At 36.3% G+C, this 17,976-nt stretch overlaps 1 protein-coding gene across 2 annotated transcripts in view; it reads left to right on the top strand.

Annotated features, from left to right (window-relative positions):
- The first annotated feature begins 5,331 nt into the window (after positions 1-5,331).
- Positions 5,332-17,976, top strand: part of STX17 (syntaxin 17) — a 54,566-nt gene continuing 41,921 nt past the window's right edge. Inside the window, exons 1-2 of one of the 2 annotated variants that reach the window (XM_012768997.2) lie at positions 5,332-5,406; positions 13,526-13,711. In XM_012768997.2, the coding sequence (XP_012624451.2) occupies positions 13,589-13,711 (123 nt within the window). In that variant the 5' untranslated portion in view covers positions 5,332-5,406; positions 13,526-13,588. Of the gene's footprint in view, positions 5,777-13,525; positions 13,712-17,976 lie in introns of both variants that reach the window. The other variant, XM_012768998.2, reaches the window with a different exon arrangement.

A 17,976-nucleotide genomic window follows, 5' to 3' on the forward strand; every position in this document is an offset into this window, starting at 1 on the left:
AGGGAGGAACAGTTCCCAGAAAAGCAATGGCTGAGAAGATAACTTATTAGATCCATATTATTGTGCCAAAGTTGCATTTCATCTCAGCTTCTGCATATACTATTAATATTAATAGAAAAATGATTTAATTCATGTAGTAAACATATATTGTTTTCCTAGTATGTTCCAGGAACTAGGTCAGGCGTCCTCAAACTACGGCCTGCAGGACACATGTGGGTGTTTTTGCCCATTTGTTTTTTTACTTCAAAATAAGATATGTGCAGTGTGCATAGGAATTTGTTCAGTTTTGTTTTGGTTTTTTTTTTTTTTTTTTGGATATTTTATCTCTTTATTGTGGAAAATTAAAAACATACAAAAGTAGAAAATTATATAAGCCCCACTTCCTCCCATAATGTGCCCATCACCCAGCCCCAGAAATGGGGCAAACATGACTAATCCTGTTTCATCAATACCCCTACCAGCTTCCTGCCCACCCTCCCCTCATTGGATTATTTCAAACCAAGTCATGTCATTTAGTCTACTAATTTAATGGACATTTCGTCATGTACATTTAACACATTCAATCTAATACTTCAGTATAAGCTCTAAAACTTAGTATCCCTTTGTTTTTATAAAAACATAACTATAATACTATCATTGATATACACAACATACAATTATGTCCTAATATTAGTGTACAAATTTCCCTTAGTATTTTGTTAGTGATTTCTTTTATTTATTTTTTTTATTTTAGTGTATTATGGGGATACAAGTGTTAAGGTTACATATATTGCCCATGCCCCCCACCCCCTCGAGTAAGAGCTTCAAGTGTGTCCATCCCCCAAACGTTGCACATCTTACTCGTTGTGGTTGTATATACTCATCCCCTCCTCCTCCCTACTTCCCTCCCGACACCTGATAAATGTTACTCCTATATGTCCACTGAGGTGTTGATCTGTTAATACCAATTTGCTGGTATACATGTGGTGCTTGTTTTTCCATTCTTGAGGTACTTCACTTAGTAGAATGGGTTCCAGCTCTATCCAGGAAAATACAAGAGGTGCTATATCACCATTGTTTCTTAAGGCTGAGTAGTACTCCATGGTATACATATACCACATTTTATTAATCCACTCATGAATTGATGGGCACTTGAGTTGTTTCCACAGCTTTGCAATGGTGAATTGTGCTGCTATAAACATTCCAGTGCAGGTTTCTTTTTCATAAAGTGACTTTTGATCTTTTGGGTAGATGCCCAGTAGTGGAATTGCTGGATCAAATGGTAGATCTACTTGTATCGCTTTGAGGTCTCTCCATATTGCTTTCCACAGAGGTTGAACTAGTTTGCAGTCCCACCAGCAGTATAGGAGTGTTCCTCTCTCTCTGCATCCACGCCAGCATTTGTTGTTTGGGGACTTTTTGATAAAGGCCATTCTCACTGGAGTTAAGTTATATCTCATTGTGGTTTTGATTTGCATTTCCCTGATGATTAGAGATGTTGAACATTTTTTCATATGTTTGTTGGCCATTATTCTGTTCTGTTCATGAAGTTTCTGTTCATGTCCTTTGCCCATTTTTGATAGGATTGTTTGATTTTTTTCTTGCTGATTTTCCTGAGTTCTAGATAGATTCTAGTTATCAGCCCTTTATCAGATATGTAGCTTGCAAAAATTTTCTCCCATTCTGTGGGTTGTCTGTTTGCTCTCTTGACAGTTTCTTTGGCTGTACAGAAGCTTTTTAATTTGATCAGGTCCCATTTGTTTATTTTTGTTGCTGTTGTAATTGCCTTTAGGGTCTTCTTCATAAATTCTTTGCCTAAGCCAATGTCTAGAAGAATATTTCCAACATTTTCCTCTAGAATTCTAATAGTTTCACACCCAAGGTTCAAGTCTATTACTCAGCAAGAGTTGATTTTTGTGAGAGGTGAAGGTGTAAGTCTTGTTTCAGTCTTCTACATGTGGCTATCCAGTTTTCCCAGCACCATTTATTTTTAAAACTATAGTCTGGCCCTCCAACGGTCTGAAGGACAGTGAACTGGCCCCCTGTTTAAAAAGTTTGAGTACCCCTGAACTAGGTTCTAAGCAACTATTAGCATATATCTTTCCTAGAGAAACTTAGAATCTAATGGGGTGACAGAGAAGAAGATGAGAAATTCTAAGTATAAGGACTATTATAGAGATAAGCATAGATTGCTATAGAAGCATATAAGGGAGAGTTAACTTGAGAGGCTGCGGAAAGCTTCCTAGAGGAGATGACTTTTAAGTTGAGTCCTAAAGAATAAAGAGTAATTTCTTTACTCTGGGGGAGGAGAGGAGGGAAGTAGGAAAAAATGGCATTCCAAGAAAAGTAAAAGTTGCTAAATCAATTGGGATTTCAACAAAATGTTTTACTATATAAATCATAATGTGATTTAAGGATTTTGCTCAATCTTTAAATTAGTTTGGGAAATTGATAATTTTGCAATATTGAGTTTTCTTTTCAGGAAAAAATAGTGTATCATTTTTGCATATATTCAAATCTTTGTGTCCTTTATGGAAATATAGAGATGAGGTTAAAAGCACAAATACTGTTTTTAGAAAAGATCTGAGTTCTACTCCTGTCATTTAGTATATGAGACCTTGACCTTCCTTGGGCAAGTTACTCTCTAAACCTCAATTTCCTAGTCTGTAAAATGGGGATGATCATATTATTTAATTTTGAAGTTGATGGTGGGATCAAATGGCATACTCTATGTACACTGCCTGGCCAAGTGCTCAGTACATTGCATACATTCAATAAAAAGCTAATTCTCCTCCCTCCTTTTAAACAGCTTTATTCAGTTTTAATTGCTATACAATAAATACTTATACACATATTTAAAATGTACAATTTGCAAGTTTTAAGATACATATACATCCATGTAACTAGCACCACAATTAAGATAATGAACATTCCATCACCCCTAGAGGTTCCTTGTGTCCCATTGTAATCCCTCCCTCTGCTCCGACTTTCCATCTAGCTATTACTCTCAATTCTTCAAATAGGTCCTGTAATTCTTTTTAAACGCAAACTTGATTTTGTTAGTTTTGAATGTGATCTTTTCTCCCATTACATTTTTAAATTGTTTAGGAAAGCCATTTCTCTAGCCACCTTATTGAACTTGTTTCAGTTCATTACTATGGGTTCTTCAAGAAAGCAATCCATCATAATACCAGAAAAGATTTTTTTGCTGTTTTCGTTCACACACACACACACACACACACACACAGTTTCATTTAGTCTTAATGCATTCAGTTAGGACCTTAGAAAATGTTGGCTAGTAGTATAATAGTAGGCCTGTCCCTAACAACCTGCCCCAGGTACAAAAAAGAGGTCTACATATCGTATGTCTAAATATTTAAAGATTATAAATCAAGCTAACCAACTGTTGGATTAAAAGTTTTATCTGTTACCTTGACACATGTAGCTTATAGCAACCTAAAAGGTCAGGTTCAAATTTAAAGTCCTTGAGTACCACACCTCCCTATTATACTTGAGGTAGCTTTTTCACAACTGTATAGAGCGTCCTTGACATAAGTGGCTGTATCCTTAGAAAAAAACTCCATCTTAAAAGGCATCATGCCAACAGATATTTACAAACTGCACCTAAACAGAAAAGGGCATAACCCTTTATTATCAGTCCCCACCAGATGATTCAAAGGCCAAAAAAGGAACAGGGCTTCTCCAGCGGGTGCACTCCTTTCCATAGTGGCTGTCTTACTGTCCCTCATGATAAGTAACTAGGCATCTGCTCCCCGAAGGCCCTGCCAAAATCAAAGAGTTTTCTTTGCAAGATGCTGGCAGCTTCACTGACGATCCACCAGATCAGCTCAGGACATTCTTCTTGTCTATGTGGCTTTCCTTGGACTGGTTCATTAACCCCCTTTTGAATCCCCTTTTTCCTCTTGATGTTAAATGCTACTTTGTTTAATGTGGAAATTTTAATTGATAACATTTATATATTAAGTATACTGCTATGTGTGGTTTGCAATAATGACTGACTTGTAGAGTAGCTTAAGCCTGTGTGTTAGCAGCTCTGAGTACCCAGTGAATGGACAGTACTAAGGAGAATTGCCTCCTTGGGAACGTCACACAGCTTGTGGCTTTTGTGATTGAAAGAGCATCAATAAAAGTTTGACATCCTTGAAAGACAAATGCTCTTGGACCTGGTTATCTCTGACCTTGCACTATGTTATTTAACTGACCCTTGCCTAAAAGACATTTTCCCATGGTATTGCCTAATGCTTTAATTTTTCTCCTTAGAATTAAAATTGGATAAACACCTCATTCCTAATGCTAATTGTAAAACATCAATATCCTTTATGCCCCCAAAGAAAATCCAAATTGCTTAGTAGATTTTGTGCTTTATTTTAGAAATTGCCTTTTAAGGCTTTCTTAGGTTCTACAGGCCCCTGATCTTCCCTGGTCCAATTCTGCCCACTCCAGTAAGCCCTAAGAACTGAGTTTTCTTAGCTGTGGCCGAGGACAAAACCATTAGTGGATACATGCTAAGCAAGTCATCTGACCATTCACAGATGCATATAAAAAAAGTTTGAGTCAGGAAATTAGGCCATCCAGAGAGAAGGACCTGTGACCTGGACAGGGCTTCAAAGCCAGCCGCCTGCTTGTTCACGTGGTAGCTGGTCTAACTGGAATACCTTGGGAAGGACATTTGAAAACCCAGTTGGAGTTCCAGCTTTGTTTCAAACTGACTGAACTGGAGTGAGTCACTCAAAACTCTTTGTTGAGCCTCAGAGTCATTATGTATAAAATTGGGATAAGGACATTTGTCTTAAGCACGCCACCAGTTTTTGGAAGAAATCACAATTTGTCTTAGCTTCAATTTCTGTGCCTGTTGCAGTTAAGATAAGCAAAAATATTTGTAGACCCCCGTAATACTTTGAAATTAAAAAAAAAAAAAAAAAAAAAAAAAGCACTCCCGCCCTGTCCACCTCAGAGGGCTTTTGGGGGCGGAAAGAGGGGGAGCTCACTTTCTGAGCTTCAGTTTCAACACAAGTAAATTGCTAAGAACACACGACCAGCCCGTCAATAAAATTCCAGGAAGAGCAGGAGAAAAGGAACAGGAAAACTGCAAACTGCAGAGGGCTAAACAAATGTGAATTGTCTCAACACACAACACACATACCTAAAAAGCACTTGTGCTTCTCTTTCCTACTGGCTCCAGTGTCACAACCCCACAACGTAATTCAAGATCAAGATCAGCGGTCCGGAGCAGTGCCGGGACGCGTACCCACCCGCTCGCCCACCCACCACGCTCGCGGGCGGCCTTGCGTGGCCGGCTTGCGGGGCGGGCGTGAGCCGGCCCGGCCCGGCCCTCGCGACGCCCCGCCCCTTCGCGCCTGCGCCTGCGCCGTGCGCACGGACCGGCCTCGAGCTCCCCGGCGGGAGGTAAGGGGCTCTGGAGAGGCCGCTGTGGGGGCACCGGGCCCTGACAGGCTCCGCGGGCCTGTCCCCGACCCGGTGCGCGGGCGAGGCGCTGGGCAGGAAGCGGGGCGTAAGATCAGAAGTGAGAGCGCCTTGGGGGCTCCCCTCGGTTTTCAGAAGTGGCGGAGCCTCACTGGCTTTCGTTTTTGGAACAGCTGTTCGAAACTGGTATAGGGAGGCCGCGGACGGCGCGAGCAGGATGGCCTCCCGAGGTGGCGGGGTGGAAAAGTTTCCTGCTCCTGCCCTGCCCCTGACGCACTGTGGGCCCCAGGTCGTCTGGGTCGCCGGCGTCTGGGTCGCGGCCCGCGCATCCGTTCGCTGTTAGGCGCGTTTGGTATGTTAGGGGCGTCCAGGTGTGCGGTGGGTGACACTGCGAGCGATGACGCGACGCTTGCGGGTAGTGAGGGGAGGACAGGGATCGAGAGGTCGGAGCCCCCAGTCAGCCAGCCCAGGAGGTGGGTCGCAGGAGATCCCACACCTGGCTCCCTCCTTTTAGGCGTCGAGGCTGAGAGAGGAGACCATGCAGTGGGACCAAGGGCCTTGGCTTTTCTCTCCTGACTCGGTACCTCTTCCACAAGTCAGAAACACGGAGCGACGCGCCCAAATGCGAGATCTCTGGGCTCATGGAAGGTGTTCATCACTTTTGGAGGGTGGGGTTGCCAGCGATTTGGGACTTTTTCTGGGAAATGGGGAGCATTTCACTTATACATTACCTCTTAAATAATTTAGTTAACCTCACAGTACTTTTTCCTCGTCGAAAACAGAATTATGGTACTCATTCTCATACTGTAAGCACTGAATGATAAAGTTTGCAAAGCACTTCACACAAGTCCTGGCACCCTGCAAGTATTGATGCAGTGAATATATGACTGTAGTTATTTGGCTTCTAAATGTTTCTACCTATCTTATGTGAAACATCCTCTTATACATTTAAAAAAAAACCCTTTTTATTTTGAAATAATTTTACAATTACACAAAAGTTTCGGAAGTAATACAGAGTTCTCTGTAGCTTCCCTTAATGATAACATTTTATGTACCATAGTACAATTATCGAAAGCAAGACATTTTTTTCAAGCCAAACAAGTTATAGAAGAAATTAATATTAGTACAATACTATTAACTAACCCACTGACTTTATTCAGAGTTCATCATTTTCTATAGTAATGTCCTTTTTCTATTCCAGGATCCAATCTAAGACCCTACGTTGCAATTAGTTATCTGGGCCCCTTCATCCAATCTGTGACAGTTCCTCAGTTTTTTCCTGTCTTTCATGATCTTTACACTTTTGAAGAGTTCTGGCCAATTTATTTATAGAGTGTCCCTCATATGGGGTTTGTTCAATGTTTTCTCAAGGTTAGATTAAGATTGTGCATTTTTCTCAAGAATATCAGAAAAGTGTATGTTATGTGCCCTTCTTAGTTCATTATGTCAGGATATATGATGTTACTTACTGCTTGTTAATCTTGATGTTAATCTTGATCACTTGGTAAGATGGTGTCTGGTGGGATCCTCCAATGTAAAGGTACTATTTTCCTCCTTATAATTGATTGATATCTTGGGGGAAAACTTTTAAACTATGCAAACATTCTGTCTCTCCTCTAACTTTCCCTTGTTAAATTTAGCATCCATTGGTGGATCTTACCTTATGTAAATATCACTATGGTGTTCTAATGGTGATTTTCTATTTCCCTCATTTCTTCTTTATTTATTATAATTGAAATCCTTCTGTAAGGATGAGCTGTCCTTTTTCCCTATTCATTTATTTGTATTCATTTATTTATATCAGTATGGATTCATATATTTATTTTTCCATTGATTATTATCTTATGCTTGTTATTTATGTCTCAAATGATTCCAGCTTTGACCATTGGGATTTTTTCCAGGTTGCTTCCTGTACCCTTTCAACATGCCCCCATCCTTTTTTGAGTATTTTCTTATTTTCTGGCTCCATAAAATGCTCCAGCCTCATCATGTTTTCCCTACTTCAGCCCTGGAATCAACCACTTCTCCTGGGACCCTTAGTATCTTTTTATGGAGAATGGTATTTAAACACCTGTGCTCTAGGTACATGCGTTTCTACTGGGGTGTCATTTCTTCTAGGGCCTCACAGAAGACAGCAGTGCACATACAAAGATATATAGTTCTGTATTATCTATCTGTATATTTTTAAAAAACCAAAGTTCATCTCAATACCTCTGCATCCACTATAATACCACAGGGTTCATTCTAGTTTTGTCCCTTATTTGCAACTTCTTACTCTAATGGTGAGAAATATGGCTCTCACATTGTACAAAATATTTCCTTATTAGTTCAGTCCTAATCTACACATAAAGTAATTTCAGCATTTGTAAACTTTACCCCCCTGAGAAACAAATTTACTAAATAGACTACAGTGTAGTTCTTTTTGTCTTTAGCCTTACAGTATTTAGTCAAAATATTATTTTCTAGTTACTTAGATTATTTTCTTCCTCACTTCTTTCAATGTGGTTATGATATTCATTTATAATACAGTAAATTTTATATTTCATTGTTTATATTCCATTTTGGGTTTCCTGCCCATCCTATTGTTTTTAAATTTATATATAGTAAAATACACTCTTTGTGGTATAGTTCTATGGGTTTTGACAAATGTGCATGGAGCAATTCCATTACCTCAAATATTTCATTACACTCTTCTTAAATAACATAACAACTTTATAGGAGTTTGAGAAATTAGGCATTTTTATGTATTTTGTCTTTTTTTTATAGGCATATTTTACATAGTTGAGATGTTAATGTAAATGCATTTTTATCCTTGTGTTTTAATTATATCAGAAGTATGTTCCAATTTTATAACTGAAAAATCAAGAAATGTTGAAATATACTTTCACTTATTATTCAATCACACTTCTAAGTCACATTTTGTATATTGAATTAGGACCTTCTCGTAATAGCTTATAAACATTCAAGCTATTTTATGATCAGATCCACTGCTAGACAACTTTCAGTTTCAGAAACATCACGATGCATGTAATCATTTGAATGTTGTTATGTTCTTAGTTTTATGTAGGCATTTTATTATAATTTTGTAAAAATAGAAAATGGTACAGAGAAGAAACAATAGTAGCTAAAAGGAGACCAAGAATTGGAAAGGTCACCTGGGAAGTTCTTGGGGCAGAATGTCTTCCCTGAGAGATGGCCCTTGCTGAGGCAGCAGATATCCTTGTATACACAAAGCTAAGAGAGTCGTGTATAACTCTGACCTGGAATTACTACTTTTGGAACTCAAGAAAGAAAGCTGCTCTAGTAGTTTAGGGGAATAGTGAAAACAAGGCAAATATTCCATAATTAGGGATTAAGTTCATTACAAACTGATCAGTGGAAGAGAAAGCAGAATCATTTAAGTTGTATCTCAAATGGTAAATGATACATAGTTAGAGACAGATGGATGTAAAAATGCATCTAGACAGAGAGCATCATTGCAAAGCCTGAAGTAGAGATTGAGAGATAATTGATAGATGGGATGGATTTACTTATACATGTTATATTTTCCTGTTCAGGTAATAGGTAACTATTGGAAGTTTTTGTTCAAAGTAGGAACATGTTGCAATTAGTGTTTTAGATATATTACTTGATGATAACTGTGGGGAAAAATTGAAGAGGGGAAGAGTATAAAGGCAGACCAATTACACCTCTGTTGCCACGTGCTATGTACATTGTACCATTTGACTACAGTGAGAGGATTAGAAATGGTGAAGAAGGGACATGTGAAATATTTCAATTCAGGCAGCATCTATTGAGCATATTGAGCAACAGGTGTGTTCAAAAAAATTTGATAGGAATTATGGTAGATACAAAGTTATCTCCCTATAGTATATGATCTACATCATAGAAAACACAAGAGGCAATGTGATAAGCTGGGAAATGTTCATGTTAGACCAATAATATGTTTAATATTTGATAGACTCCTATGAGTTAATAAGAAAAAGACATCCCATGTAGTAAAACAGCAGCATGACATGAACAGGCAATTCATGAAAGAAGAAATGCAAATGGCTAATCAATCCCATTAGTAATTTAAGGAATGCAAAATAAAACAATATTAAGATTTTTTTCACTAATCAAATGACTAAGAAGAATCATAATACTAAGTAAATTTGTTGGAAGATGGACAAATGGACATTGTGATATGTTGCTGGTAGGGATATAATAGGCATAACCTTTTGTGGGATATTTGGCAATATATATATAAAACCTTTAAAAGTTTGTCTGCCTAATAATTCTAGATATTTATTTTTAGATTAATTTTTAGCACATTAACTGCCATGTGAGTTGTATTTAACTCAGACTAGCTTTGAGCCCATTGCTTCATGAAATATATGTAACTCACATGTCTCTTTACCTTGGGAACCGCATGAACTATTTTTCAAGTTGCATATAACTCACATACAGAAAACAATAAAAAAATAACAATTTTTTTATTAAATTAGAAAGGATTGTTTTGTTTTCCAAGTTTTTATTCTATTTTTGTAATAAAACACTGTGGCCCCAAGGAAAAAAAATTTTTTCTAGTGTAGCAGTCAATGTGTTAAACTGATATACAATAATTGTACTTATTTATGGGGTACATGTGATATTTTGATATATGAATACAATGTGTAATGATCAAATCAGGGTATTTAATATATCCATCACCTCAAACATATATCCTTTCTTTGCATTGGGAACATTTCAAATCTTCTAGCTATTTTTAAATATATAACAAATTATTATTAACTAGTCACCCTATTGTGTTATTGAACACTAGAACTTATTCCTTTTATCCACCTGTATTTCTGTACCCATTAACCAACCTTTTCTTCATCCCCCCGGCACCCTTCTCAGTCTCTGATAACCATCACTCCACTCTATCTCCATGAGATCAACTTTTTTAGCTCCCATGTATGAGTGAGAACATCTGAAGTTTTTCTTTATGTGCCTGGCTTATTTCACTTAACATAATGTCCTCCAGTTCAATCCATGTTGCCTATAATGACAGAATTTCATTCTTTTTTGTGGCTGAATGGTATTCCATATTTTCTTTATGCATCTGTTGATGGACTGATTCCATATCCTGACTATTGTGAATAGTGCTGCAATAAACATGAGGGTACATATATCTCTTCAATATACTGATTTCTTTTCCTCTTGACAAATACCTAGTAGTGGGATTGCTGGATCCTATGGCAGTTCTAATTTAAGTTTTTTGAGAAACCTCCATGCCATTTTTCATAATGGCTGTACTAATTTACATTCTCACCAACAGCATTTAATATTTCCTTTTTCTCCATATCCTCACCAGCATTTAGTTTTGTCTTTAATATCCATTCTAACTGGGGTGAGATGATATCTCATTGTGATTTTGTTTTTTATTTCTCTGATGATTAGTGATGTTGAGCATTTTTTCATACACCTGTTAGCCATTTGGCTGTCTTTTGAGAAATACCTATTCAGATTCTTTGCCCACTTTTAATGAAATTATTTGTGTTTTTGCTGTTGTTTGAAATTCTTGCATATCCTGGATATTTGTCCCTTATTGGATAAATAGTTTGCAAATATCTTCTCCCATTCTATGAGTTGTCTCTTCACTCTGTTGATTGTTTTAAAGAAATAGTCATAGGCGGCAGTGTGGATTTATGTATAAGGAGGGTAATTACACTATAGTTTATAATAGTGGAAAAATCAGAAACAACCTAAATAGCCAACAATAGATGATTAGTTAAATTATGAAGCATCTATGTAATTATAGAAATTATTTCCATGTAAACATTTTTATTATACTTATTTATTCAAAATAAATCTTTTCTTTTCTTTGTTCTTTAATTCATTCATTTATTCTATCCAGTAACAATTTATTATATTCATTGCTGTTTGCCATTACACTCCTTTGGGTTTATTTCTTTATTGTTACATTATGCCTTTTAGTTGTTCTTTTAATGAGGAGGGTAGTAAGAAACTCAGTCTTCATATGTCTGAAAATGATTATCTTGCCTTAAGTGATAATTTACCTGGATATGTACCAAGTCCCTCAGCACTTTGAAGATATTCCTGTCTTTTAATATCTTGCTTTGATGAAAAGTTTGCTGCTTTTGTTAATTTATCTGTCTTTTATCTCTGGTTTGCTTTTTAAGATTTTTTTCTTTGTCCTTAATGTTCTACAATTTCCCTTCCATGTGTTTAGGAAATGTATTTTTTATTTATGCTATATGGGGCTTATGTGCTTCTTCAATTTGAGTTCTTACATTTTAATTCTCAGCATATTCTTTTGAATACTTCCTTCTCATCATTTTCTTTTTTTTTTTTTTTCCTTATGGGACTCCTATTTGTCATTGAGTTTCTCATTTTATCCTTTATGTCCTTATCTTCATTTTTATACTTTCCATCTTTTTATCCCACTGTGTTCTGAGTGATATCTTCCAATAAATAATTCTCTCTTCAGCGATGTAGTTTACTGTTTAACCTGTCTTTTGAGATTTTCATTTCTAGAATTTTTACTTGGTTTATATTCAGATTGCCTTGTTATTGTTTCATAAGATTATCTATTTTTTTTAAAAAGATTCCATTTCTTCCTGTATATTTTTGGATATTTAAAAGAAAACTTATTTTATGTTTTTAAAGATTATTATCTCCAGTTCCTTGGGCATGAATTTTCCTGTTTTCTTGAATCTTTTGGCAATGAACTTCTCCATGTATCTCCAGTTCCCATTCATTACTGCAGCTTTTTTACCCTATTTGGTTTTGGAGCCTGGAGATTTTCCTTTCTTGCTTTTGAGCTTTTATCAAACATAAAAACCAAGTTACTAGTGCATGAGTAGTGGAGGTAGTCTATATAACTGACACATCAAGATTTTCCACTGTGAAAGAAAGGAGAGAAATCTTTCATGTTTTGGGGATGATCTGAGAATCTCTTGAAAGCAATGGACATTATCCTCTAAAATAAAATACATTTCATAATTTTTAATAGATTCAGGGACTCCATAAAATCTATACATGAACTTCTATCTTTATGGACCCTGGGCTAAGACACCATAACCCAGTGGCACTAATATAGTCAATTTAATTTTTTTTTAAATATGGGAGAGGTTGTGGCTAATGAAATGGCCTGAAAGCATGGGGTACAACAGTGTTTTTCAAGCTTGGTTAAGCAGTGGAGCCCATTATTCACGTAAGATCTGATAAGCTTCAATTTATAAAATAGATGTAAGTACATTTTCTCCAATTGAAGCAGGAATATGGTCATGGAGCCTACTTGCTTCCAGCCTCTACCTTCTCCTACTCTGTCCTGAAAGACATACCTTTGGACTTTCTGGAACACTGGTAGAAAACTGCTGGTCAATAGAAAGAGCGTTTGATTGTACTTTCAGGAAACCTGGGTTCTTATTCCAGCTCTGTAATTGGTTATTTCTATCATTTGTAGACAATACTCATCACTTTGTGAAAAGGGAAAAGACAATTTAAAAGACATCAATGAGAAGATTGCATACTATGTTATAGTATATTTGAAGTATATCATTACACAGTTAAATTATGATGACATTAGAAGTGAAGTTCTATATAAGCAGAATGAAAGAACGTTAAGAATGAAATTTTTCCTTCCAGTTTTGTCATTTGACATCTCTTAAAAAGGTTATTCAATGTCCAAGACATATCAAGAAATGAAAACTTGGATAATATACTGCTAGGATTTTTTTCCAAAAAGGTATTTCTATATATATAAATATGTATATGTTGATTTTATTTTATTCTATTTATTTATAAATATTTCTGAACATTCTAAAGTAAATATACATAACTTCCATAATAGGAAAAAGATTTTAAAATAAATGGTTTCATAAAGACAAAACAAGTCACTCAAGCTCAGAATTAAGGTGAAAACATATTTAGAATAAATTATAAAACTACATAATTGTTGGCTTTTAAAAATAATGGTATGCCTGTATCAAAATATCACATGTATCCCACAAATATATACAACGATTATATACCTATAATAATTCAAAATAAAAATGTTTTAAATAATGGAAGCTGATTATAAAACATTCTTAAATAAATTTTTCCCTTTTAGGTTTTTCTGTATGAGTGGAGAAGACAGTTGTTGTAAGTGGAAGTGACACAACATTTTTTTAGGATGTCTGAAGATGAAGAAAAAGTGAAATTACGCCGTCTTGAACCAGCTATCCAGAAATTCATTAAGATAGTAATCCCAACAGACCTGGAGAGGTTAAGAAAGCACCAGATAAATATTGAGAAGGTGAGGTTTTTCATTTTCTACTACAAGAAACAGTGACATAGTCTTATTTATATTTATTGTTCATTTCAGCTAAATTTAGAGTATTAGATAAGAGGCTTTGCTGAAACACCTATTTTCTATTGATTTAGCAACATTATTCATTTTTTTAGCTGGTTTTTCTGTTTTTCAGTAATATATACCTCTCATATATTTCTTTTTCTAGGAAGGGATCTAGGAATAGCATGTACCATTGTAATTGTACATATTGAGGTTTTAGGCAGTTAGTAATTAATATACAAACGGTTTGATAGTATACCATAATGTGAAGGGGGAAACTTTGGCTTATGTACCTGCCTTAATTTCATTCACCCCATGGCAAGGTTTTTGAACTTTGAGTGTGAGTCCTTTAGTGTGAGTCTTCCTGTTTTCTTCAGGTGTATGTACATTAAAGAAGTAAATCATTGTGAGTTATTAGGGGATTTTCTTTACTGAATCTCTTTGAGGAAAGCCCACAATTATGAAATACTGCCTAGGTCAGTTGAAAAGGTAGTTGAGGTAGAGGGAAGATGAACTAGTCTCAAGGACTATAGTAGGGATTGTATAGAACCTGCACTGGCCAGGATCTAGTAGAGTGGTTGTGGCATTTATGGGAACATCAAGTTTACTGAATACTGGGCATTGATTTGGCAGATTATTTTGTCTTACTTGCTATGGGATTGGTCAGTGATATTTGTTCCTTAAAAAAACCTCCTTCAGTACAAGTTTGTGTGGCCCTCCATTGATTTTTTTTTTTTGGAAAGTTGAGGGTGGAGTATGTGGTCATTAAGCCTTGCAATATAAACACTATTCATCACCCTTGACTGAGTAGCTTACATAAGTAAGAAAACTATCAGCCTTTTCTCCCATAGGTACCATCTATCTTTCTAGCATTTAAGTCCTCTTTAAAAGTATAAAAAGTAAGTTGCAAGAATTTGAAAATGAAGATTTTAATGCAAATATAAAGGTGTGTCTAGAATTCAGGATTAGTATTTTATCCTCCCTTAATTTCTTCCTTTTTTCACCATATAAGTGTTAAGTAATGCTGTGACCTTTAAGGATAGAGACTGAGTTGTTTGGTAAATGGGTTATTCTTGTCATAAATGGAAGAAAATTAAAGGGATGTATGCTTTGGTTAATGAGGGGGGCTGGTTCTCTTAGCACTGTAGCAATAAAGAAATAGAATTGGTTGCTTTTGATTGATCATCTCCTGGTGGGAGGTTTGATAAGGTGTGCTTCAAAGTCCTGAGCTCATATTGAAGTGCCCAGTTACAAAGATGACAAGAATTTGGCAAATGACTCAATTCTGAAAGGTAGAAACAGGTGGACTATAGTCTGTTAAGGCCATTTCTTTTCTTTATTGTCCTATTTCACCTTTCAGGTTTGGCATGTTTTAGATTATCTTTTTCTTATTCTCCACAAAAGTGCTTGCTATCAATACCTTCAGATCCTACCCACATGTACCATCCAATCATTCATCAGTGGTAAAGCCAGGTGGGTGGGGATAGGAATGGGTATATTATTGATTTGATTAATTGTGATAGATGTCATAAGAAAATTATTACAGAGTTACATTGACCCCTTTCTGCCAGACATTTTTCCTTTGGCATTTTGTGAAATTTTTAGACAGTATCAGAATAAGTATAATATAGGTGGTATTGTCTTAAGCCAAGCAGTGAAACTCATACTGATCTATGTATACGATAGATGGATATCTATATATCTATCTACTCAAGCATATTTTAGTAGATATGTTATGGCAATGTAAAAACATTTAAAAGCTGCAGGGCTTACTCTAAACAAAAGAGTTAAGAACTAAGTTTGGACTCCAGGTGTCTGACAGTGCTTCATTCTCAAAAAGGCTTATTATTCTTAGGGAAAAGGTGTAGAAAGATAAAATATTTATTATGCTAGACATCAGTCATCCAATATGAATTTAAAAGAAGAAACTCAGACTAAAGGGAAATTGAAGGTAAGCCTTAGTAGAGTGATACTGCAACATCTGAAAACAATGAAAGTAGTGTGGTGTGGACACCTGGGGCTGTATTCCATAGGTCCTTCAGCATTGCATTTTATTAGACATGATAAACTTGATTAGAATGTAATACTGAAATTTGAAGTGTTAGCATTCAGCTTTCTTGACTAATGTAAGATAGACTTAAGCATAGTTAAGAGGAATGACAAGATAGTAAGTTTGGAACATAATTTCCTTTATTTGATATTGTAGGGATTTAGGGGAAAAGTTACTGTGTAGCATGTACTGTATTATTAATAGTATATGGTTGAGGTGCAAGAGGCAGAAATACCAAATATAGTGTATTAAATAAGACAGGGTTTGTTTTTGTTTTGATTTTGTTTTTAGTCTCTCAGAGTAAGGGAGGCAGTCTAGGGCTACATTAGCAGCTCAACAGTTATTAAAGACACAGGCTCTTTTTATCTTGCTCTCCTATCCTCAACTTGGTTCTACCTTGTGTGCGCAATGGCTACTCTAGCACCAGCCGTCACATCCACAGTCAGGCTTAGATGGAATAACCAGAATCATACTTTTTCTATGTTCTTTTTCCTCTCAATGTGCTTACACATGTGCACACTTGCTCTATCTCTCTTTTAAAGAGAATCCTGTTCTTGTTTTGTGGTTGCAGTACCATATTATTTTTCTATAGTGGTATTATGGTTTTTTTAGTTTTCTTCTCCTTCTTTTTGTTTTGCCCCAGTCCCTTTTCTTTCTTCCTTGTCTCTCTCTCTCTCTTTTCTTCTGTCTCAGTATATAGTATTATTGACTTTTCTTGGCTGGCTGTTGATATTTAAGAGGGCTAATTGGAAGGAGTGTGTTTGTATGTGTGTAGATGGGTAGCTGGTTAGAGTGGGGGCCTTGTTGCCTGGAGGGGTAAACAGGTGAAAAAATCTGTTTTAATAATGGGGAACCACAAGATGTCAGTAACCATAGGTCTTGTTAGATATTGTTTCATAAGAGAGAAATCCTCCAGTTTTCTACCTTTTGGAGTGTGTTTATATTTGCAGAAATGATGGTTGTGGCAGGGTTGGGGGTGAGAAGTTTGCAAGGGTGGACAAATATGAGTTTTGTGACAGCCTTCTGAGCCAGGTAGGCAAGGAGGACAGTAGGCTCCATTCAGAGATTCATTGTCCAGGCTTAATCTTCCTGGTTGTGGTACAGTATGCTGCTCCTCGCAGCTATGCTTGGTGTCCTGGATGCCTGGCTTCTCTAGTTTGGCCTTTCCAGAGCCTCTCTTCTAGAGTGGTGTCTTCTGTAGTGAAGGGACAAGCAGTTGCTTGGGCAAGTGGAAAGGGGATATGGTGGACTACTGTTCGCTACGTAAACTTCCAGCCAATCCTTCTGCTTTTTGCTCCACTATATGCTTCCACTTGGTTACCTGGTATCTGATACCTTTGGTTGCTTAGTCTTTGAGTAGTGCTATGCCTGTGGCTTGTTCTTATTGCCTCTCTCCCTCACCATCTACCCCTTCTGCAGGCTTAGATTTTAGCTCTCTCTGAGTTGCAACATGTCCATACTCTTTCCAGCTTCCAAAAAGTTGTTAAAATTTTCTGTCAATTGATGTCTTCTGTCGTATTCTCATTATTCTTGTGAATTTATACCTTTTAAAGTTTTTTATTGTCATTAAGTGGGGTTTTGGAAAAAAGCAGAGATATATTTGTGTTCAGTCTGCCAGGTTTAATGGAAAGACAGATTATTTATTACAGGAAATGAATATTAGCTTTTCATAATTATTTATTGGTATTTGCTGTTTTTTAGATTGTTAGGACTGAAGAATCATAAAAGATAGATTTCTAATTTCTCAAGAAGTTTATAGTCCAATTAAGGAAATAAGATAGGAAATATTCAAATAATAGTGAGAGATAACATATAATTAATTATGAAAATGGATGGCATCATGAGGTCTGAACTATATATTATAAAATCAGACATAATCAGTCTTATTTGTTATTTATTTATTTGATCTTATTAGTTTGTCACTTGTGATTACAATGAAAATCTTTTCCATCTCTCTTTTTAGTCTGAATGTCTATTTTAATCTTTTCATCACCTTTACTCACCCCTTTCCTTTTTTTTCTGACAGAACCTGGATTGTTTGCCTTCCTTTGTGTTTCAAGATAGGCAAGCTTCAGCACAGGTGGTGAATGATAATGCATCTGATGAATATGGTAATTCCATTCTCATCAGTGTTTGGTTACCAACGAACAATAGATATGTCCTAGTTCTGGCCAGTGAG

Source organism: Microcebus murinus, chromosome 12 (assembly GCF_040939455.1).
Source record: "Microcebus murinus isolate Inina chromosome 12, M.murinus_Inina_mat1.0, whole genome shotgun sequence".
Lineage (NCBI taxonomy): Eukaryota > Metazoa > Chordata > Mammalia > Primates > Cheirogaleidae > Microcebus > Microcebus murinus.